The following is a 25,546-nucleotide window of genomic DNA, read 5'->3' as shown; positions in this document are numbered from 1 at the left end:
TCACTTGGAGTCACCTGATCACCCAGCCCATTCTCCAATGATAACAGAAACACAGAGAATCAACATCAGAAAACATGGCTTAAATCTATAGGTAACTACAAAGGCGGACACAGTAAATGTCTAACGTAATTACATGGACATCACTAATCAGGTCATATCATCCTACACAGAACCCCCCCCCCCCCCCCCCATACTATCCAGCGCTACATTAACTGCAACACGAAAAATGGGGTTTATGTAGCTTCTTGCACTCAATGCAACCTACAATACGTGGGCTGCACGGGCAATACATTAAAACAAGATTTAGGAAACACGTATCGGATACTAGTAACATTGGTATTAATAGATCTATGTTATCCAGACATTTTCGGGAGGCACATGCAGGCAACACAAGCACACTGAAACTAACAGGTCTAGAGAGGGTTAATTTGGGTCCCAGAGGGGGAGACTTGAAAAGGAAGGTTTACAATCGTGAAACATATTGGATGTTTGTTTTGGACACTAGATATCCGAGGGGAGTGAATAAAAGATTAGACATGATCATAACATGTATGTAACAATCTCCTAAACAAATATACTAGATAACATATTCATAGTACATAATAATAGAAGAATCGGCAGGGAGACATAATGAGTTCAGGACTATGCTTGGATTTTGGAATACACGGATTGAAGTTTATAAAACAAAATATTAAAACATTCAATTAAAATAAAATAATTAAAATAAAGTAAAATAAAACCAAATCAAGCTTCATGCAATATATCCAGAATCGAACCTGTATGATAAATGTACATTAACCCTTACATGAGACTCATTTATGTACCATTGTTTTCTGGTGTCCACATCTCTTCTTGAACATCAAGTATCATTGTCCATCGTCTCCTTTGAGAATATTCAAGAACAGAATAAGATGTGAACATCGCACCGGATGGGTGGTAACCACTGGCAACAGTCGTATGGCCAAAAGAAGCAAAGTACGAATCACATCCAGGAGATTGGCGATACCGGAGATGAAAAACATGGAGAAACCTGCTCCCAATATTCCCAGTAACTTACATTTCACAACCAGTGTATTTAAACCACCCACCTGTGTGCGATGACACGTCTTCTGATACTTTTATTGTATTTCACATGTTTTCTAGTTTTTCTGGGTTTTTCATGTTTTTTCTTGTATTTTAACATAAGGTGACGTATCAGGTCATGTGACCTGGCGTCCTTGTATTTTAACTTGTGTGATTCGTATAACTTGCTAGTCTACGATTAAGCACTTTTGTGTGAAACGCGTCAGACGTTGTCCCCTGTCAAGTGTTTTCTGTGAATTTTTCTAAATAAAGAACAAGCTTTTAACCGCAAGCTCAGTGCTGGACAATTCCTATTTTCTGCAATAATATACAAATCTGTATACATTTCTAGCACCAGTTGATTTGGAATTTTTTTTTTCCACCGGAGTACCCCTTTAATGCATGACAACAGCTCAATCAGTGATGTCCAGCATTAACTGTAGGGTATGAAGCAAACTCAGCTCCTGAACACACTTCACATAACAGGAGAGGGACTAAGACGTGTATGTGCTCCCCATGTCCTTAAGAAGTGAACGCAGTAAAACATAGAAATACTTCACAAAGTCACAAAGTGCACGATGAGTCAAAAAATTATCCCATTTTACTTCTGGTTTCAACGCTGTCATTAACCCCTTAAAGACCAGGGACGTACTCATACTTCCGTGGGAATTTCGGTCCCTGCCGCGCGCCGGGCGCAGGCCGAATGGGGGTGACTGTTGATATCGATCAGCAGGCACCCCGCGCAAATGCCCAGGGGGGTCATCAGACCCCCCCATGTCGGCGATCGCCGCAAATCGCAAGTGAATTCACACTTTCGATTTGCAGCTATTCCGGGTCATTACGGGTCTATGGTGACCCGGTGACCCGGAATATAATGGGGATCGCAGGTGTCCAAGACACCCACGATCCCCCTGAAGGGATAGGAGTGAGGTGGCAGAGGTGCCACCCCTCCTATCCCTGCTATTGGTGGTCTAGACGCGACCACCAATAGCAGATCGGGGGCTTTACTTTCGGTTTCCCTGTTCTGCCCACCCACAATAGGCGGGGCAGAATGGGGAACCGACAGAGGACCAGCGCCGACGTCTCTAAACTGTAACAATTCAGATGTTGCAAAACTACAACTCCCAGCATGCCCAGACAGCTGTTTGGGCATGCAGGGATTTTATAGTTTTGCAACAGCTGGAGGGCCCCAGTTTGGAAATCTCTAAATTGTAGCCCTACAGATGTTGCAAAACTGCAAATCTCAGCATGCCCAAACAGATGTCTCGGCATGCTGGGAGTTGTAGTTGCGTACCTCCAGCTGTTGCATAACTACATCTCCCAGCATGCCCTTCGACGATCAGTACATGCTGGGAGTTATAGTTTTGCAACAGCTGGATGCACACTGGCTATTAAATACTGAGTTAGGTAACAGAACCTTACTGAAGGTTTTCCAACCAGTGTGCCTCCTGCTGTTGCAAAAGTACAACTCCCAGCATGCACTCTGTCAGTGCATGCTGGGAGTTGCAGTTTTGAAACAGCTGAAGGTTTGAAGGTTTGCACCCCCCCCCCCCCATGTGAATGTACAGGGTACAGGATACATTCACACAGGAAGGTTTACAGTAAGTTTCCTGCTTCAAGTATGAGCTGCGGCAAGTTTTTCACTGCAGCACATACTCCTAGCGGTAAGCTCACTGTAAACCGTCGCCAGTGTGAATGTACCCTAAAAACACTACACTACACTAACACATAATAAAGGGTAAAACACTACATATACACCCTTTTACACTGCCCCCCCCCCCCAATAAAAATGAAAAACATATTGTACAGCAGTGTTTCCAAAACAGAGCCTCCAGCTGTTGCAAAACAACAACTCCCAGCATTTCCGGACAGCCACTGACTATCCAGGCATGCTGGGAGTTTAGCAACAGCTGGAGGCACCCTGTTTGGGAATCACTGGCGTAGAATACCGCTATGTCCACCCCTATGCAATTCCTAATTTAGTCCTCAAATGCGCATGGCGCTCTCTCACTTCGGAGCCCTGTCGTATTTCAAGGAAACAGTTAAGGGCCACATATGGGGTATCTCCGTACTCGGGAGCAATTGAGTTACAAATTTTGGGGGCTTTTTCTCCTTTTACCCCTTATGAAAAGGAAAAGTTGGGGGCTACACCAGCCTGTTAGTGTAAAAAAAAAAAAAACATTTTACACTGACATGCTGGTGTTGTCCTTTAATTTTTATTTTCACAAGAGGTAAAAGGAAATAAAGACTCCCAAAATTTGTTACGCAATTTCTCCCGAGTATGGAAATACCCCATATGTGGGCGTAAAATGCTCGGGGGGCCCACAACAAGGCTCAGGAGTGAGAGCGCACCATGTACATTTGAGGCCTAAATTGGTGATTTGCACAGGGGTGGCTGATTTTACAGCGGTTCTGACATAAACGCAAAAAAAATTATACCGACATGTGACCCCATTTTGGAAACTACACCCCTCACGGAATGTGACAAGGGGTATAGGGAGCCTTAACACCCCACAGATGTTTGACGAATTTTCATTAAAGTTGGATGGGAAAATGAAAAAAAAAAATTTTTTTCACTAAAATGCTGGTGTCACCCTAAATTTTTCATTTTCACAAGGGAAAATAGGATAAAAGCCCCCCAAAATTTGTAGCCCCATTTCTTCTGAGTAAGAACATACCCCATATGTGGATGTAAAGTGCTCTGCGGGCGCACTACAATGCTCAGAATAGAAGGAGCGCCATTGGGATTTTGAAGAGAAAATTTGTCCGGAATTGAAGGCCACATGTGTTTAACCCCTTAAGGACACATGACGTACTGGAACGTCATGTGTCCACTCCCGATCTATAACGCGGGGCCACGGCGTGGCCCCGCGTCATAGCGGGTCGGGCCCGGCCTCTAACAACGGCCGGGACCCGTGGCTAATAGCGCGCGGCATTGATCGCTGTGCCGCGCGCTATTAACCCTTTAGACGCGGCGTTCAAAGTTGAACGCCGCGTCTAAAGTGAAACCGAAAGCATCCCGGCTAGCTCAGTCGGGCTGTTCGGGATAGCCGCGGCTAATCGCGGCATCCCGAACAGCTGACAGGACAGCGGGAGGGCCCCTACCTGCCTCCTCGCTGTCCGATCGCCGAATGACTGCTCAGTGCCTGAGATCCAGGCATGAGCAGTCATCCGGCAGAATCGTTGATCACTGGTTTCTTATGAGAAACCAGTGATCAACATAGAAGATCAGTGTGTGCAGTGTTATAGGTCCCTATGGGACCTATAACACTGCAAAAAAAAAGTGAAAAAAAAAAGTGAATAAAGATCATTTAACTCCTCCCCTATTAAAAGTTTGAATCACCCCCCTTTTCCAATAAAAAAAAAAACACAGTGTAAATAAAAATAAAAATAAACATATGTGGTATCACCGCGTGCGGAAATGTCCGAATTATAAAAATATATAATTAATTAAACCGCTCGGTCAATGGCGTGCGCGCAAAAAAATTCCAAAGTCCAAAATAGTGCATTTTTGGTCACTTTTTATATCATTTAAAAATGAATAAAAAGTGATCAATAAGTCCTATCAATGCAAAAATGGTACCGTTAAAAACTTCAGATCACGGCGCAAAAAATGAGCCCTCATACCGCCCCATACACGGAAAAATAAAAAAGTTATAGGGGTCAGAAGATGACAATTTTAAACGTATTAATTTTCCTGCATGTAGTTATGATTTTTTCCAGAAGTCCGACAAAATCAAACCTATATAAGTAGGGTATCATTTTAATCGTATGGACCTACAGAATAAAGATAAGGTGTCATTTTTACCGAAAAATGTACTACGTAGAAACGGAAGCCCCCAAAAGTTACAAAACAGCGTTTTTTTTTTCAATTTTGTCGCACAATGATTTTTTTTCCCGCTTCACCATAGATTTTTGGGCAAAATGACTGACGTCATTACAAAGTAGAATTGGTGGCGCAAAAAATAAGCCATCATATGGATTTTTAGGTGTAAATTTGAAAGAGTTATGATTTTTTAAAGGCAAGGAGCAAAAAACGAAAATGCAAAAACGGAAAAACCTCCGGTCCTTAAGGGGTTAAAAGCACCCGTAGTGTCAGAACAATGGACCCCCCAACATGTGACCCCATTTTGGAAACTACACCCCTCACGTAATGTAATAAGGGGTACAGTGAGCATTTACGCCCCACAGGTGTCTGACAGATTTTTGGAACAGTGGTCAGTGAAAATTAAAAAAATTATTTTTCATTTGCTCAGCCCACTGTTCCAAAGATCTGTCAAACGCCAGTGGGGTGTAAATGCTCACTGCAACCCTTATCAAATTCTGTGAGGGGTGTAGTTTCCAAAATGGGGTCACATGTGGGGGGGTCCACTGTTCTAGCACCACAGGGGGCTTTGTAAACGCACATGGCCCCTGACTACCATTCCAAACAAATTCACTCTTCAAAAGCTCAATGGCGCTCCTCCTCTTCTGAGCATTGTAGTTCGACCGCAGAGCACTTGACGTCCACACATGGGGTATGTCCATACTCAGAAGAAATGGGGTTACAAATTTTGGGGGTAATTTTCTCCTATTACCCCTTGTAAAAATGTAACATTTGGGGAAAAAACAGCATTTTTGTGAAAAAATGTTTTTTTTCATTTACACATCCAACTTTAACAAAAAGTCGTGAAATACCTGTGAGGTGTTAAGGCTCACTGTACCCCTTGTTACATTCCTTGAGGGGTGTAGTTTCCAAAATAGTATGCCATGTGGGTATTTTTGCTGTTCTGGCACCATAGTGGCTTCCTAAATGGGACATGCCCCCCCAAAACCATTTCACCAACATTTTCTTTCCAAAAGCCAAATGTGACTCCTTCTCTTCTGAGCATTTTACGTCCTAACAATGGGTATTTCCATACTCAGAAGAGATGGAGTTACAAATTTTGGGGGGGCATTTTCTCCCATTACCCTTTATAAAAAATGGTAAATTTGGGGAAAAAACTGCACTTTAGTGAAAATTTTTTTTTTTCATTTGCACATCCAAATTTAACGAAAAGTCGTTAAACACCTGTGGGGTGTTAAGGCTCACTGGACCCCTTGTTACGTGCCTTTAGGGGTTTAGTTTCCAAAATGGTATGCCGTGTGGGGGGTTTTCTGCTGTTCTGGTGCCATAGGGGCTTCCTAAATGTGACATGCCCTCCAAAAACCATTTCAGCAAAATTCACTTTCCAAAATCCCCTTGTCACTCCTTCCTTTCTGAGCCCTCTACTGCGCCCGCCGAACACTTGACATCCACATATGAGGTTTTTCCTTACTCGAGAGAAATTGGGTTACACATTTTGAGAGGATTTTTCTCCTTTTACCCCTTGTAAAAATTCAAAAACTGGGTCTACAAGAACATGCGAGTGTAAAAAATGAAGATTTTGAATTTTCTCCTTCACTTTGCTGCTATTCCTGTGAAACACCTAAAGGGTTAACACACTTACTGAATGTCATTTTGAATACTTTTAGGGGTGCAGTTTTTATAATGGGGTCATTTGTGGGGTATTTCTTATAAGAAAGCCCTTCAAATCCACTTCAAACCTGAACTGGTCCATGAAAATTTTTTGAAAAATTGGAAAATTGCTGCTGAACTTTGAAGTCTCTGATGTCTCCAAAAGTAAAAACATCTCAACTTTATGATGGAAACATAAAGAAGACATATTGTATTTGTGAATCAATATATAATTTAGTATAACTATAACAGGATAGCTCGGCACCACTCTCTGTATTCTTAGGACAGGAAAATATTGGACCCTTAACTTATCCCCTTGCAACTGCTGGAGGTACATATGGTGCTACCACGCTACCAAGATAGTCCATGCAAACATCCAAAGGAATAGAAAGCGGAGCACTCACCAAACCTTCTTATGTAAGTTGTCTTTATTGAACGTGATGTTCAGGTGCACATCGGGGAGATACAGACAGGGGAGTGTGACTTAGAGACGTGGGGGGATCCTCTCGCTGACGGGACGTTGTGCGCCGAAGCGCTTCTCCAGACCGGGACTGATGAGGTCACAGGAAAAGATGTGCTTTATGGGATCAAGGTAGCCATGACGTTACAGGTAAGTATCACACTATTGACTAGACTTCCTTGATTGTGCTAAAACTTATACAAACATATAAAAGGGCAAGTTAAAAGCAACAACTTATCACATGAGACGCATAGGTGCATGTATTGCCGTCAGATCAAGGCACTGTATTCCTGCTTTTCATTTAATCCAAGTGGGTCAGTGGTCTCCGTCCGGATGATCCACTTGGCCTCACGTTTTAGCAGTTGCTGGTGCTTGTTTAACCCTCTAGCTGCGGTTGTGACATGCTCAATACCTGCGAAGCGTAATGCTTCCGAATCATTATTATGGTGTCCTGCATGTGGGAAATCAATCTCGGAGCCCCTGTACCAGTAACCAGGGATCTAAAATGCTCCCTGACCCTATGGTACAGGGGATGGATTGTGTTTCCACATAAAAGTGCCCACAAGTGCAGATCACACAGTAAACCACACTTGTTGTCTTGAATGCGGCAGCCACCTAACTGTAAACTACTGTATTTTCTGATAAACTTGCATTGTTTACACATCCCACACGGAAAATGACCTGCTGGGCGGCTATCAGTTAGCCAATTAGTTTCTCGTTTCTTTTGTTTTTATTTTTTTTTATTGTAGTAGTCTTGTGTTGTAGTGTTCCCACGACATGTTATTATAGGGGGATGTTCCGTTATTTGTGACAAGTCGCTGTCTTGTTGTAACATTTACCAGTTTTTAGAGGTGGATTTTTTTATTGTCTCATTCACTGATGTATTTCTGAATGTAAAAGTAAATCTCCCATTTTCTCTTTGTGATTTCCTATGTGTTGAAAGGAGGGCAGTTCTAGGGATCGTATCTACTTTGTTCCTTGCTGCTTGTAATACCTCAGAGGGGGTAACCTCTTTTTAACCCCTTAAGGACCAGGCCATTTTACACCTTAAGGACCAGAGCATTTTTTGCAAATCTGACCACATTAATAACTCTGATGCTTTTAGTTATCATTCTGATTCCGAGATTGTTTTTTCGTGACATATTCTACTTTAACTTAGTGGTACATTTTTCTTGGTGAAAAATCCCCAAATTTGATGAAAAAAATGAAAATTTTGCATTTTTCTAACTTTGATGCTCTCTGCTTGTAAGGAAAATGGATATTCAAAATAATTCACATATACAATATGTCTACTTTATGTTTGCATCATAACATTTATGAGTTTTTACTTTTGGAGACATCAGAGGGCTTCAAAGTTCAGCAGCAATTTTCCAATTTGTCACAAAATTTTCAAACTCACTATTTTTCAGGGACCAGTTCAGGTTTGAAGTGGATTTGAAGGGTCTTCATATTAGAAATACCCCAAAAATGACCCCATTATAAAAACTGCACCCCCCAAAGTATTCAAAATGACATTCAGTAAGTGTATTAACCCTTTAGGTGTTTCACAAGAATAACAGCAAAGTGAAGGAGAAAATTCACAATCTTCATTTTTTACACTCGCATGTTCTTGAAGACCCAGTTTTTGAATTTTTATAAGGGGTAACAGGAGAAAATGTTTACTTGTATTTGTAGCCCAATTTCTGTCGAGTAAGCACATACCTCATATGTCTATGTTAATTGTTCAGTGGGTGCAGTGGAGGGCTCAGAAGGGAAGGAGCGACAAATGGTTTTGGGGGGCATGTTACCTTTAGGAAGCCCCTATGGTGCCAGAAGAGCAAAAAAAAAAAACACATGGCATACCATTTTGGAAACTAGACCCCCTCGGGGAACATAACAAGGGGTAAAGTGAACCTTAATACCCTACAGGTGATTCATGACTTTTGCATATGTAAAAAAAGTTAAAAAAAAATTACCTAAAATGCTTGGTTTCCCCAAAATTTTACATTTTAAAAAGGGTAATATCAGAAAATACCCCCCAAAATTTGAAGCCCAATTTCTCCCGATTCAGAAAACACCCCATATGGGGGTGAAAAGTGCTCTGCTGGTGCACTACAGGTCTCAGAAGGGATGGAGTCACATTTGGCTTTTTGAAACTCCCAACATGTACGGTCTATCAGTGCATGCTGGGAGTTGTAGTTTTGCAACAGCTGGAGGCACACTGGTTGTGAAACACCGAGTTCGGTAACTAACTCAGTGTTTTGCAACCAGTGTGCCTTCAGCTGTTGCAAAAGCTACAACCCCCAGCATGTACGGACAGTGGAAGGGCATGCTGGGACTTGTAGTTATGCAACAGTTGGAGGCATACTACTTTGGCTGGGGATGCTGGGGATTGTAGTTATGCAGCAGCTGGAGACACACTGGTTTGCTACTGAACTCAGTGTTGCACAACCAGTGTGCCTTCAGCTGTTGCAAAACTACAACTCTCAGCAGTCACCGACAGCCAACGGGCATGCTGGGAGTTGTAGTTATGCAACCAGCAGATGCACCACTACAACTCCCAGCATGCACTTTAGCTGATTGTGCAAGCTGGGAGTTGTAGTTATACAACAGCTGAAGGTACACTTTTCCATAGAAAAAATGTGCCTCCAGCTGTTGCAAAACTATAAGTCCCAGCATGCCCATAAGGGAATGCTGGAGGTTGTGGTGGTCTGCCTCCTGCTGTTGCATAACTGCAACTCCCAGGATGCCCTTTTTGCATGCTGGGAGCTGTTGCTAAGCAACAGCAGGAGGCTGTCACTCACGTCCAACTGCTGATCCAGGCTGCAGGTCAGCCCTCGCCGCCGCTTCTGGGGCCCCGATCCCAACAGGGACACCGGGGATCGGGGTCCCCAGCTGCCGGGGTCCTCTTCCCGCACCCGATCACATCCTCCGGAAGAGGGGCGGAGCGGGTTGCGGGAGTGACACCCGCAGCAGGTGCCCTGATTGGTCGTCCGGTAAACCGGCCGATGAATCGGGGCGATCGTGAGGTGGCACCAGTGGAGACCCGATTGACCCGGATTCCGCCGCAGATCGCTGTGCTGAATTGTCCATCATGACCCCCTTGGGCGATATGCCGCGATGCCTGCTGATCAATATCAGCAGGTATCGGGCACCGGCTCCGCTACAGATGACTGCGGGGGGCCGGGAATGGACAGGACGTACTCCTATGTCCTCGGTCCTTAAGGACTCAGAAACGGGGGCGTAGGAGTACGTCCATTGTCCTTAAGGGGTTAATAACCTTTTTTCAAGTGCATTGGCCTGTTCCTCATATCTTTGTGGGTTATTATTAATTCTTTTAAGTCTGATGTATTGACTGGTTGGTATTCCATTATTTGTGCGGGTGGGATGGGAAGACGCATAATGCAGGATAGAGTTTTTGGATGTTGGTTTGACGGAACAGCCCCCTATAATAACATGTCGTGGGAACAATACAACACAAGACTACTACAATAAAATTAAAAAACAAAAGAAACGAGAAACTAATTGGCTAACTGATAGCCGCCCAGCAGGTCATTTTCCGTGTGGGATGTGTAAACAATGCAAGTTTATCGGAAAATACAGTAGTTTACAGTTAGGTGGCTGCCGCATTCAAGACAACAAGTGTGGTTTACTGTGTGATCTGCACTTGTGGGCACTTTTATGTGGAAACACAATCCGTCCCCTGTACCATAGGGTCAGGAAGCATTTTAGATCCCTGGCTACTGGTACAGGGGCTCCGAGATTGATTTCCCACATGCAGGACACCATAATAATGATTCGGAAGCATTACGCTTCGCAGGTATTGAGCATGTCACAACCGCAGCTAGAGGGTTAAACAAGCACCAGCAACTGCTAAAATGTGAGGCCAAGTGGATCATCCGGACGGAGGCCACTGACCCACTTGGATTAAATGAAAAGCAGGAATACAGTGCCTTGATCTGACGGCAATACATGCACCTATGCGTCTCATGTGATAAGTTGCTGCTTTTAACTTGCCCTTTTATATGTTTGTATAAGTTTTAGCACAATCAAGGAAGTCTAGTCAATAGCGTGATACTTACCTGTAACGTCATGGCTACCTTGATCCCATAAAGCACACCTTTTCCTGTGATCTCATCAATCCCGGTCTGGAGAAGCGCTTCGGCGCACAACGTCCCGTCAGCGAGAGGATCCCCCCACGTCTCTAAGTCACACTCCCCTGTCTGTATCTCCCATATTTATTTGGAATATCCATTTTCCTTACAAGCAGAGAGCTTCAAAGTTAGAAAAATGCCAAATTTTTAATTTTTTCATTGAATTTTGGAATTTTTCACTAAGAAACGATGCAAGTATCAACAAAATTTTACCAAGAACATAAAGTAGAATATGTCACGAAAAAACAATCTCGGAATCAGAATGATAGGTAAAAGCATCAGAGATTTTAAGATTTAAAGTGACAGTTGTCAGATGTTCAAAAAACACTCTGGTCCTACAGTGAAAATTGGCCTGGTCCTTAAGGGGTTAAAGAACTGCTCTCACACTCATTGGCCCCTTCCACTCCTTGTTTCTTATGGAGCAATACTTACTATTGTCTGAAGAGGAGGGACTCGGTGCCCAAAGTCATCCAATGGCTAATGCCTCCAGTGCAGCGCTTTCCAAACTCCAAACAGATCTCTCTAACACCATTACTAGAGTGGATGAGTTGGAGCTACAGAGGGTGGACACTGAACATGCGGAGACCACTACTCAACTACTGATGACAAATTGGCCCCCAATGTCTCCCGATCTGACACCCTTAGACTGAAGGCAATCTAAGGCAATCATCTGAAGGCAATTGTCTATGCTGTGAAGATACGAGATGTGCAGCACCTGAAACTACGGATACTGGAAGCCTGTGCTAGCATTTCTCCTGCGGTGTATATAGTAGTATATAGCAGTGTATATGGATACTGGAAGCCTGTGCTAGCATTTCTCCTGCGGTGTATATAGTAGCATATAGCAGTGTATACGGATACTGGAAGCCTGCGCTAGCATTTCTCCTGCGGTGTATATAGTAGTATCTAGCAGTGTATACAGATACTGAAAGCCTGTGCTAGCATTTCTCCTGCGGTGTATATAGTAGTATATAGCAGTGTATACAGATACTGGAAGCCTGTGCTAGCATTTCTCCTGCGGTGTATATAGTAGTATATAGCAGTGTATACGGATACTGGAAGCCTGTGCTAGCATTTCTCCTGCGGTGTATATAGTAGTATATAGCAGTGTATACAGATACTGGAAGCCTGTGCTAACATTTCTCCTGCGGTGTATATAGTAGTATATAGCAGTGTATACGGATACTGGAAGCCTGTGCTAGCATTTCTCCTGCGTATATAGCAGTGTATACGGATACTGGAAGACTGTGCTAGCATTTCTCCTGCGATGTATATAGTAGTATCTAGCAGTGTATACAGATACTGGAAGCCTGTGCTGGCATTTCTCCTGCGGTGTATATAGTAGTATATAGCAGTGTATACAGATACTGGAAGCCTGTGCTGGCATTTCTCCTGCGGTGTATATAGTAGTATATAGCAGTGTATACGGATACTGGAATCCTGTGCTAGCATTTCTCCTGTGGTGTATATAGTAGTATATAGCAGTGTATACGGATACTGGAAGCCTGTGCTAGCATTTCTCCTGCTGTGTATATGCAAAAAAAAATTTCCTATCTGAAATTTTCTTTTCCTGAAGTCCGTAGGCGGCACGAATGGGTTAAGTTTAATTGCTAACCCGGAAGAATAGCTTACAACTAGCAATAGAATTAGAGACAAGTTAATCAAATTCAAGACACCTGTTTAGCATGCATAAAGGTACCAAGGAAACACCAAACACATGTATCGTATGCAGCAATATATTTTAATGGGGGGGGGGGGGTATAATTGTGCCGCCTACGGACTTCAGGAAAAGAAAATTTCAGGTAGGAAATACATTTTCTGCTTCCTGTACGTCCTTAAGGCGGCACGAATGGGACATGCAAGCAGTGCAAAAAGTAATTTGAAAAGGGAGGGGTTACTCTTGGTTTAAAGCCCCTTGAATCACGCTAGAGCCAAAGGCTGATCCAACGGCCGATGCAACATTAAGCCTATAGTGCTTCACAAAGGTGTTAGGAGACTTCCATGTTGCTGCTTTGCAGATTTGATCCAATGGCACATGGTATTTCTCTGTCCAGGAAGTTGCTGTGGATCTGGTTGAGTGTGCCCTCAGGAGAAGCGGAGACTCTTTTCCATCCAACACGTAACAGTGTTTGATAGTATCACGAATCCATCTGGCCAAAGAATATTTACTTGCCTTTTTCCCTCTGTTTGGGCCTTGCAACTGCAGGAACAAAGCCTCAGACTGCCTGAAGGATGCTGTTCTATTCAGGTAAGTGACAATAGCTCTTTTAACATCCAGAAGATGAAGATTGTTATTGGACTCATCCTTGAAGACAGGTAAGATAATTTCCTGGTTGATATTAGATGTAGAAGGCACTTTGGGAAGGAACCCTGGCATGGGTCTGAGGACAACTGAATCAGGCAGTATTCTGAGATAGGGTTCCCTAGACGATAAGGCTTGAAGCTCAGATACCTTCTGGCTGATGTGATAGCAACTAAGAAAAGGCATTTGAAAGAAAGCCACTTCCAAGAAGAATCTTCCAGTGGCTCAAATGGGTGTTCACATAATTTTCTGAGAACCAAAGGCAAATCCCATGCGGGAATAGGGTTATGAAAAGATGAGCGGAGCTTGTTAACAGCCTTGAGGAATCTTGAAATTAGAGTATTTCTGGAGAACAAACCATTCAAGTTGGAGTTAATAGCTGTAAACTGGACCTTCAAGGTGTTAGGCTTGAGGCCTTTTTCAAAGCCATCCTGTAGAAACTGAAGAATAGATGTAATAACATCCGGAACACAGTTGTTCTTGAGGCACCAGGCATTATATAATGACCAAACTCTGTTGTATATTTTCAAAGTAGCTGGTTTTCTAGATGCCATCAGAGTAGAGATTACCCTCTGAGAGAACCCTTGATCCGTCATACGTCGGCGTTCATGAACCAAGCCGTAAGTTGAAGCCTCTGAAGATCTGGGTGATACATTCCCGACTGAAGGAGTAGATCTTTTTGAATTGGTAGCCTCCAAAACATTTCCTTCGAAAGAGATAATGCGAGTGGAAACCAAGCCCTTCTGGGCCAAAAGGGCAGGATCACAACTGCCTTCACTCTCTCGTCGCGGATTTTCTGCAAGACTCGAGGAATTAGCGGAATCGGGGGAAAGATGTAAACAAAAATCCCTGTCCACCTGATCGTTAGACCATCCACTGCTACTGGACCTCCTATTCTCGAGAGAGAGCAAAATTTCAGGAGCTTCTTGTTCAGATGATTGGCCATCGCATCCAACGTTGGAAGGCCCCACTTCAAGGTCAACATTTTGAAGATAGTTGGATTCAGTTCCCACTCGCCTGGAATCACATGGTTCCGACTCAACCAATCTGCCCTGGTATTCTCTGAACCTCTGATGTGGACTGCTGAGATTGAAAGAAGGTTTGATTCTGCCCAGGCCATTATCCGAGCACATTCTTTTTGCATAGAATGACATCTTGTCCCCCCCCTGCTTGTTCAGATAGAACACAGAGGGGAGGTTGTCTGATTGAATCTGGACAGCTTTCTGAAAAATCCAGGGTTTGAAGTGGAAGAGGGCTTTCCGGACAGCAGTCAATTTCTTCAGGTTGGACGACATCTTCAGTTCCATTTGGGACCAAGGCTTCTGGACCCACCGGTCCCCGACATGGGCACCCCAAGCTAAACTTGAGGCATCCGTCGTGAGGATCACCGGAATCTGATTCCGAAGAGATCTGCCCTGAGAGAATCGATTTGGATGCAGCCACCACCTCAGATCCTTCTTCAAGGAAACGGGAATTTTGATGAGGTGATCCAGAGAATGTAAGGACCGGTTCCACCTGCTGAGAATGTGATCTTGTAGCATTCTGAAATGGGCTCGAGCCCAAGGCACAGCTTCTAGGGAGGAGGTTAGCATCCCTAATATCTTCATTGCTTCCCTCACTGAACATGAGTCTGATGCAAGAAGATTTCTGACCCCCAACTGGAGATTGACCGCTCTCTGGTGAGATAGGAAGAGCTTCATCTGGAGTGTGTCTATGGAGAACCCTAGGTAAGATATTACAGTGGAGGGGGTTAGGCAGGATTTCTTGATGTTTACTAAAAACCTGTGGGTTTTGAGAAACTGAAGAGTAGGGTTCAAATGAAGAAACAACAAGCCTTGACTTGGGGCCCTTATTAGCCAATCGTCCAAGTTTGGTGTGACTGAGATTCCTTGGAGGCTAAGGGCTGCAGTGAGAACTACTACAATCTTGGTAAATACTCGGGGAGCCGATGTGATGCCGAAAGGTAGACATGTGAATTGGTAATGCAGAATCTTGTGATGAACTAGAATGGCCACTCGTAGATATTTTCTGTGAGACTGAAGGATCGGGCATCTTGAAGGTCTATGGTAGCTAAGTAGTCTCCTACTTCTAGATTCATCACTGCTGAGCGAATAGATTCCATCCTGAATTTGCGTTTGAGGAAAAAACTAGTTCAGAAAGGATAAGTCCACCACCAGTCTCCAGTCCCCCGAGGACTTGGGAACTGCGAAAATCGGAGAGTACAGCCCTTTGAATTTCTCTTGATGTGGAACTTCTTCTAGTGCATGTTTCTGGATGAACTGCTCCACTAGGTCTTTTACCACAGGTGTGGATTTGTTGAGAATAAATCTTTCTGGCGGGAAGGATTTTAACTCCAGAGAGTAACCTCTTTTGATGATATCTGAGACCCACAGATCTGATGAGGTCTTTTGCCATATGTGTGAAAAAAACCTTAACCTGCCCCCTACTGGAATGAGACTGCTGGCGTCTGGAATCTTTATTCTTGGCAAAGGTTTTTTTTTACTAGCGGTGGCTGATTCTGACTTTTTCTTGGAATCAAATCTCCGGCCTTGACGAAAGGAATAATTTCCTCTAGATGATCCTCCGGATCTGCCATAAAATGCTCTGGAAGATTTCTTCTTCTCAACTTGAAAGGCAATATCTTTCTCCTCATTATAGGATTTTAGAATTTCCTTAAGATTAGGCCCAAAAAGAAAAGCGGGTTGGAAGGGAAGGCTTACAAAGCTGAATTTTAAGGCTATATCTCCCTTCCACTGCTTTATCCATAAAGCCCTTCTGGTGGCGTTAGAGAGAGCCAAGGATCTAGAGGAAAATGTCATAACATCAATCGGAGCATCACATAAAAACTCTGCCGCCAGCTTCATCATTTCTACACCCTTGAGAAGATAGTCTCTAGGGACGCCATCATCAATATCTTGGGATAGCTGACTGAGCCAAATTCTAAGCGCTCTGGCTACTGGAACGGAAGAGGCTGCAATTTTAGAAGTGGAGGCTGCCGCTAAGTAATTCTTCTTAGCTAAGCTGTCTGCTTTTCGATCAAGTGGATCAGAAAGCTTAGTAGACTCTTCAGAAGGAAATAGAGATTTCTTTTCCATTCTAGCAGCAGTGGCTCCTCCCACTCGGCGGACGCTTTAGGATCCAATCTGTATGTGGTTTTAAATCTTGCTCCTGTGTCAGTCTTTTGTTCAGGCTTAGACCAATCCTTTTTGAACCAATCGGACAGTATTGGGTGAGAAGGAATCACTTTCCCAGATACTTGAGGAAAATAATAAAGTTGATCTTTTTTAGGTTTATGCCCCACATCTTTTTCGGACTCAACCGTGTCTTTAACTGCTACTAAGAGTTTAGGATATTTCTCTTTAGGCAGGAGATAAAGGTCATTATCCATATCCTCAATTATAACCTCCGAATCAGAGGAATCAGAGCCAGATATAGAAGAAGTATCTGAAGAAACTGGAGAGGTGCGGTTTTTTTCACGTTTTTTCTTTTTAGGAACAAGAGACTCTTTTAACTCTTTAAATGTGCTGGACATTTCCCCTTTAAACCATTCTAGGAATTCACTGGGTTGCAGATTAGAAGGGACTTGACAGGCATTACAAGTATCATATTCCCAGACTTCCAGGAGTGGCTGCTGACACTGCACACAGATATTGTGGTGAGACTTTCATCTGGCTTTAGGCATCTGCAAAATAAAGAAGCAGCAGTGTAAGACCAGCAAACCGCCTTGACAGTAGAGGATATGCCCCAGGACATAAACTACCTTAACACCGACCGGGATCAGTTGCCTAGGCTGAGCGCAGCCCAAGCACACCCGGCCAGCGTTTAAATAACAGCAGACTGCCGAACTTCCGGTCCGTACCGGAAATGAGGTCCGGCGCACTCACTCCAGCGTCCGAAGCCGGCGCCATCTTGGAGTCCCTCGCTCTATTGCGGACACAGGGGCGCAGGCCGGAAGTGGGGCAAGAACAGGTGTCAGGCTGGAACAGGACCCGGCAATCTTGAATGGGGATGCCACCGCCATCACAGCACGATTTTACCACCGCATCTTCGGTCCGTGTGGCGGAAGGAACAGCTGAGGGACCGGAATAGCACCCAGTATACGGCCGACCTAACAGAGATCTCAGGGACCCAGAAGCCCTAGGTATGAGACTCACTTGTCTCTTCATGTCTTCCTCCGTGAGAGAAAAAAGAATACATGTGTTTGGTGTTTCCTTGGTACCTTTATGCATGCTATACAGGTGTCTTGAATTTAATTAACTTGTCTCTAATTCTATTGCTAGTTGTAAGCTCTTCTTCCGGGTTAGCAATTAAACTTAACCCATTCGTGCCGCCTTATGGACGTACAGGATAGTAGTATATAGCAGTGTATACGGAAACTGGAAGCCTGTGGTAGCATTTCTCCTGCGGTGTATATAGTAGTATATAGCAGTGTATACAGATACTGAAAGCCTGTGCTAGCCTTTCTCCTGCGGTGTATATAGTAGTATATAGCAGTGTATACGGATACTGGAAGCCTATGCTAGCATTTCTCCTGCGGTGTATATAGTAGTATATAGCAGTTTATACAGATACTGGAAGCCTGTGCTAGCATTTCTCCTGCGGTGTATATAGCAGTGTATACGGATACTGGAAGCCTGTGCTAGCATTTCTCCTGCGGTGTATATAGTAGTATATAGCAGTGTATACAGATACTGGAAGCCTGTGCTGGCATTTCTCCTGCGGTGTATATAGTAGTATATAGCAGTGTATACAGATACTGGAAGCCTGTGATAGCATTTCTCCTGCGGTGTATATAGTAATATATAGTAGTGTATACGGATACTGGAAGCCGGTGCTAGCATTTCTCCTGCGGCGTATATAGTAGTCTATAGCAGTGTATACAGATACTGGAAGCCTGTGCTGGCATTTCTCCTGCGGTGTATATAGTAGTATATAGCAGTGTATACGGATACTGGAAGCCTGTGCTAGCATTTCTACTGCCGTGTATATAGTAGTATATAGCAGTGTATACGGATACTGGAAGCCTGTGCTAGCATTTCTCCTGCGGTGTATATAGTAGTATATAGCAGTGTATACAGATACTGGAAGCCTGTGCTAGCATTTCTCCTGCGGTGTATATCCTCCTTCTCCCACGAACACGCCGGTAAGGACAGGAAGCTGTACAGACAAGCTGTTGATGGAGAACATGCGGAGCTTTCGCCACAGCCCTTCGGGGTCCACATCAGAGAACGACTTGACCGACAGGTAGCAGACTACCTGGCCTTAACCGCAGATATCGACACTCTAAGGAGCGATGATCCCCTTGACTACTGGGTGTGCCGGCTTGACCTGTGGCCTGAGCTATCCCAATTTACGCTCGAACTTCTGGCCTGTCCCGCTTCAAGTGTCCTGTCAGAAAGGACCTTCAGTGCAGCAGGAGGTATTGTCCCTGAGAAGAGGAGTCGTCTTGGTCAAAAAAGTCTGGATTACCTCACCTTAAGATGAATGAGGGATGGATCCCGAAGGGACTGACACTGGGCCATACATTAGGCCTGATCAGATGAGCTGCCTTGGCCTAAAAATGCTCCACACGCTGCTGTATTTTACCTCTGAATGCCGGATGACTTGCGTGACTTATCCGCCACCAAGTAGGGTTCAAGCCGCAATGTTTTAGGGCACTTTCTGCCTGGGAAACAAACAGAAATGTTTCTGGCGTCTGCTACAGCAGCGGCTGCGACAATACCAAATTTTCCAGTCAGGTGTACATGCCGAATTTTTCTGGTACTCTCTGCTGACATCTCTGTCCATTTTAGCAACCGTAGATATTAGATGTATGGTAAGGGCAGCATGGTGCCTCAGAGGTTAGCACTGCTGCCTTGTAGCGCTGGGGCCTTGGGTTCAAATCACACTATGTGCTGCCTTAAGGGGGGATCTAACTATGTGCTGCCTAAAGGGGGGGATCTAACTATGTGCTGCCTAACATGGGGGTATCTATGTACTGCCTATAGGGGGGATCTAACTATGTGCTGCCTAAAGGGGTGATCTAACTATGTGCTGCCTAAAGGGGGCTCTATGTGCCTACTCAAGGGGGGCTCTAACTATGTGCTGCCTAAAGGGGTGATCTAACTATGTGCTGCCTAAAGGGGGCTCTATGTGCCTACTCAAGGGGGGCTCTAACTATGTGCTGCCTAAAGGGGTGATCTAACTATGTGCTGCCTAAAGGGGGCTCTATGTGCCTACTCAAGGGGGGCTCTAACTATGTGCTGCCTAATATGGGGGAATCTTATGTGCTGCCTAAAGGGGGTCTCTAACTATGTGCTGCCTAATATGGGGGAATCTATGTGCTGCCTAAAGGGGGGATCTAACTATGTGCTGCCTAACATGGGGGAATCTATTTGATGCCTAAAGGGGAGATCTAACTATGTGCTGCCTCATATGGGGGAATCTATGTGCTGTCTAAAGGGGGGGATCTAACTATGTGCTGCCTAATATAGGGGAATCTATGTGCTGCCTAAAGGGGGGCTCTAACTATGTGCTGCCTAATATGGGGGAATCTATGTGCTGCCTAAAGGGGGATCTAACTATGTGCTGCCTAACATGGGGGAATCTATTTGATGCCTAAAGGGGAGATCTAACTATGTGCTGCCTCATATGGGGGAATCTATGTGCTGTCTAAAGGGGGGATCTAATTATGTGCTGCCTAATATGGGGGAATCTATGTGCTGCCTAAAGGGGGGCTCTAACTATGTGCTGCCTAATATGGGGGAATCTATGTGCTGTCTAAAGGGGGGATCTAACTATGTGCTGCCTAATATGGGGGAATCTATGTGCTGTCTAAAGGGGGCTAAAGCATGTTATTCCGAACCCTTTAGGAATAATAGGTGATTTATGCCCTTTATGGATTATAACCAGACTCTGCATCAACTATGTCATTTTCCATGGGAGTTTTGCCCTGGATCCCGCTCCGGCACGCCACAGTCCAGGTATTAGTCCCCTTGAAACAACTTTTAAATCACTATTGTGGCCAGAAAGAGTCCCTGTGGGTTTTAAAATTCACCTGCCCACTGAAGTCAATGGCGGTTCACCCGGTTCGCGAACTTTTGCGGAAGTTCACGGTTCGCGAACCGAAAATGTTATGTTCACGACATCACTAGGTACGGTATGTAATACGGTACCGGGACACCACAAATGGTTCCCTTCAGGGATGTCCCCTATCTCCCCTGATTTATATCCCATCTATTGAACCACTGGCCCAGGCTATCTGCTTAGACAAAAGAATTTCCGGCATACCTTTAGGAACCGCCTCTCACGTTATCTCACTTTATGCAGATGATGTAATCCTCTCATTAGGGAAACCATCAACATACCTCCGAGCAGTCATGGACTATTTTTTTAGGATTTGGGCCTCTTTTTTATTATCTTCTCAATAAAACAAAAACCCAAGCTTTGCCCCTAACTCTTTGTCTGGAAGTTACTGCCTCCTTGAGATGTAGATTCCCATTTGCTTGGCGTTCCTCCAGTATAGACGACTTAGATATTCATCTCTCATGCCCCCCCGACATACTTTATCAATCCAACTATGATTCTCTTCTCACAGACATTACCATAGAAGATAATAGACTATCCCAGTTTTAAATCTCATGGACTGGCAGAGTTACAACATTTAAAATGTTCCTCTTGCCAAAACTACTGTATGTTTTCCGTACTCTCCCAATTCCGCTCCCCGCCTCCGTTTTTACTAAAGCAGAACGTTTAATGTCCAATTTTATCTGGGAGGGCAAAAAGCCGAGATTGGCCGCATCAAGCCTATTACGATCTAAATTAGCGGGAGGCTTAGGCACCCCAGACATGAAGGGATAGTACATTGTTACGCTAGTATCTCAATCACGGAGCTGGTGGACATTGAAATCCCCTTCCCCCTGGTCACTTATTGATTAAACAATTGTTTCTCCGATTTACTACTATATCCCATTTGGAATCTCCCCCCCTAACCTTTCAAACCCAGTAATTACAGCTTTCTTTTATGCCTGGAAAACCTTTCTTGCCAAACTAGATAGCCCATGTATTCAGGACCCCCGCAACGTACCTGTTACGCCTAGCGCTCCGGGTCCCCGCTCCTCCCCGGAGCGCTCACGGCGTCTTTCTCCCTGCAGCGCTCCGGTCGGTCCCGCTGACCGGGAGCGCCGCACTGTCATGGCCGTTGGGGATGCGATTCGCACAGCGGGACGCGCCCGCTCGCGAATCGCATCCCAGGTCACTTACCCGTCCCGGTCCCCTGCTGTCATGTGCTGGCGCGCGCGGCTCCGCTCTCTAGGGCGCGCGCGCGCCAGCTCTCTGAGACTTAAAGGGCCAGTGCACCAATGATTGGTGCCTGGCCCAATTAGCTTAATTGGTTCCCACCTGTTCCCTGGATATATCTAGTCTCTTCCCCTGCACTCCCTTGCCGGATCTTGTTGCCATCGTGCCAGTGAAAGCGTTTAGTGTTGTCCAAAGCCTGTGTACCTGATCTTCTGCTACCCTTCCTGACTACGAACCTTGCCGCCTGCCCCCGACCTTCTGCTACGTCTGACCTTGCCTCTGCCTAGTCCTTCTGTCCCACGCCTTCTCAGCAGTCAGCGAGGTAGAGCCGTTGCTAGTGGATACGACCTGGTTGCTACTGCCGCAGCAAGACCATCCCGCTTTGCGGCGGGCTCTGGTGAAAACCAGTAGCCTCTTAGAACCGGTCCACTAGCACGGTCCACGCCAATCCCTCGCTGACACAGAGGATCCACTACCTGCCAGCCGGAATCGTGACAGTAGATCCGGCCATGGATCCCGCTGAGGTGCCGCTGCCAAGTCTCGCTGACCTAACCACGGTGGTCGCTCAGCAATCGCAGCAGATTGCCCAACAAGGACAGCAGCTGTCGCAGTTGACCGCCACGTTACAGCAACTTCTGCCTCTGCTACAGCAGCAACCATCTCCTCCGCCAGCTCCTGCACCTCCTCCGCAGCGAGTGGCCGCTCCTAGCCTCCGCTTGTCCCTGCCGGACAAATTTGATGGGGACTCCAGACTCTGCCGTGGATTTTTGTCTCAGTGTTCCCTGCATATGGAGATGATGTCGGACTTGTTTCCTTCAGAACGGTCTAAGGTGGCGTTCGTAGTAAGCCTTCTCTCAGGAAAGGCCTTGTCTTGGGCCACACCGCTCTGGGACCGCAATGATCCTGCCACAGCCACAGTCCAGGCCTTCTTCACTGAACTCCGGAGTGTCTTCGAGGAACCAGCCCGAGCTTCTTCTGCCGAGACTGCCCTGTTGAACCTGGTCCAGGGTAATTCTTCCGTTGGCGAGTATGCCGTACAATTCCGTACTCTTGCTTCAGAACTATCCTGGAATAACGAGGCTCTCTGCGCGACCTTTAAAAAAGGCCTATCCAGTCGCATCAAGGATGTGCTGGCCGCACGAGAGATTCCTGCCAATCTGCAAGAACTCATCCATCTAGCTACCCGCATTAACATGCGTTTTTCTGAGCGACACCAAGAGCTCCGCCAGGAAAAAGACTTAGATCTCTGGGCACCTCTCCCACAGTATCCGTTGCAATCTACGCCTGGGCCTCCCGCCGAGGAGGCCATGCAAGTGGATAAGTCTCGCCTGACCCAGGAAGAGAGGAATCGCCGCAGGGAAGAAAATCTCTGTCTTTACTGTGCCAGTACCGAGCATTTCTTGGTGGATTGCCCTATCCGCCCTCCACGCCTGGGAAACGCACGCACGCACCCAGCTCACGTGGGTGTGGCGTCTCTTGGTTCCAAGTCTGCTCCTCCACGTCTCACGGTACCCGTGCGGATTTCTTCTTCAGCCAGCTCCTCCCTCTCAGCCGTGGCCTGCTTGGACTCCGGTGCCTCAGGAAATTTTATTTTGGAGTCATTTGTTAATAAATTCAGCATCCCGGTGACCCGTCTCGTCAAGCCGCTCTACATTTCCGCGGTCAACGGAGCCAGATTGGACTGCACCGTGCGTTACCGCACTGAGCCCCTCCTCATGTCTATTGGACCCCACCTTGAGAGGATTGAATTTTTCATTCTCCCCAACTGTACCTCTGAGGTTCTCCTCGGTCTGCCTTGGCTCCGGCTTCATTCCCCCACCATTGATTGGACCACCGGGGAGATCAGGAACTGGGACTCTGCCTGCCACAGGAAGTGCCTCTCCCCCCCTCCCAGTCCCGTCAGGCAAGCCTCTGTGCCACCCCATGGCCCCCGTCCTGGTGTCACACTGCCCCGTGCCAGGTCTCGCCCTCTGCCCTCCCTCCCCATTCCCACTCCTGTTGTACTGCCTGCCGTTGAGGAAACCCTCCATTCTTTCCCGGTGTCCTCATCCCAGGGGAGGCAGTTACTGGACAAAGAGAAGGGGAGACCTAAGGGGGGGGGTACTGTTACGCCTAGCGCTCCGGGTCCCCGCTCCTCCCCGGAGCGCTCACGGCGTCTTTCTCCCTGCAGCGCTCCGGTCGGTCCCGCTGACCGGGAGCGCCGCACTGTCATGGCCGTTGGGGATGCGATTCGCACAGCGGGACGCGCCCGCTCGCGAATCGCATCCCAGGTCACTTACCCGTCCCGGTCCCCTGCTGTCATGTGCTGGCGCGCGCGGCTCCGCTCTCTAGGGCGCGCGCGCGCCAGCTCTCTGAGACTTAAAGGGCCAGTGCACCAATGATTGGTGCCTGGCCCAATTAGCTTAATTGGTTCCCACCTGTTCCCTGTATATATCTAGTCTCTTCCCCTGCACTCCCTTGCCGGATCTTGTTGCCATCGTGCCAGTGAAAGCGTTTAGTGTTGTCCAAAGCCTGTGTACCTGATCTTCTGCTACCCTTCCTGACTACGAACCTTGCCGCCTGCCCCCGACCTTCTGCTACGTCTGACCTTGCCTCTGCCTAGTCCTTCTGTCCCACGCCTTCTCAGCAGTCAGCGAGGTAGAGCCGTTGCTAGTGGATACGACCTGGTTGCTACTGCCGCAGCAAGACCATCCCGCTTTGCGGCGGGCTCTGGTGAAAACCAGTAGCCTCTTAGAACCGGTCCACTAGCACGGTCCACGCCAATCCCTCGCTGACACAGAGGATCCACTACCTGCCAGCCGGAATCGTGACAGTACCACTGAGTGTCATCTACCCCTCAAGAATGGATAGGTAAAGGGATTACACATACAGGCCTCCTGTATCAGGATTCTACACTCAGCATATTCAGAACAAATATGAGGTGCGTAAATCAGATTTTTATAAATATTTGCGGATTCGTCACTTTCTATCCGCTCTAAAGCCACCCACTGTTAGTATAAATGCCCTGACCTTGCAATTTCTGAACTCCACAGTGAAAGGCCTTAAACCATTATACACCTTATTCCTACAATCCGATAAATTTATTAAAAGTTACCCCCTACGTTTACGGGAAAGGGATCTTGCTAAATCTATTTCTATAGAGGATTGGCGAGAAGCTATCAAATGTGCTAACAAAGCATTCCAATGATCCTTCTATAAAACAGCTCTACGCTGGTATTTCACTCCTGATAGGATATCCCCAGCATATCCAGGTTCCTGCTCACAATGTTGGCGAGGCTGTGGCCATAAGGGTACACTATATCATATTTTATGGTCATGTCCCTTCATATCATCCTTTTTGGGATGCCTTTAAATGCTTATTGCTCAGCATTTTCAATTTCCGGATTCATTGGACGCCAAGTTTGGTCTTGCTGTTCATTAAAGGGGTATTCCAGGAAATATATATCAACTGGCTCCAGAAAGTTAAACAGATTTGTAAATTACTTCTATTAAACAATCTTACTCCTTCCAATAATTATCAGCTGCTAAAGTTGAGTTGTTCTTTTCTGTCTGACAACAGTGCTCTCTGCTGACATCTCTGCTTGTCTCGGGAACTGCACAGAGTAGAAGAGGTTTGCTATGGGGATTTGCTTCTACTCTGGACAGTTCCCGAGACAGGTGTCATCGGAGAGCACTTAGACAGAAAAGAGCAACTCAACTTCAGCAGCTCATAAGTACTGGACGGATTAATATTTTTTTTAATAGAAGTAATTTACAAATTTGTTTAACTCTCTGGAGACAGTTGATCTATATAAAAATTTTTTTTTTTTCCTGGATAAACCCTTTAACATTGATAC

General features: G+C 45.8%; 2 protein-coding genes across 5 annotated transcripts in view; one reads left to right on the top strand and one right to left on the bottom strand.

Moving 5' to 3' along the window:
- The window catches only part of LOC130361114 (whey acidic protein-like), a 296,171-nt gene that overhangs the window by 133,923 nt on the left and 136,702 nt on the right, over positions 1-25,546 (bottom strand). The gene's annotated exons all lie outside the window — the stretch shown is intronic.
- The window catches only part of LOC130361116 (WAP four-disulfide core domain protein 5-like), a 34,766-nt gene continuing 22,455 nt past the window's right edge, over positions 13,236-25,546 (top strand). The window contains exon 1 of the mRNA XM_056563697.1: positions 13,236-13,379. Coding sequence (XP_056419672.1) covers positions 13,364-13,379 — 16 coding nt within the window. The 5' untranslated portion in view covers positions 13,236-13,363. The remainder of the gene's footprint in view (positions 13,380-25,546) is intronic.

Source organism: Hyla sarda, chromosome 3 (genome assembly GCF_029499605.1).
Source record: "Hyla sarda isolate aHylSar1 chromosome 3, aHylSar1.hap1, whole genome shotgun sequence".
NCBI classification, from domain to species: domain Eukaryota; kingdom Metazoa; phylum Chordata; class Amphibia; order Anura; family Hylidae; genus Hyla; species Hyla sarda.
Note: the sequence above shows the minus strand (reverse complement) of the source record. Positions and strands in the feature narration are given on the sequence as shown.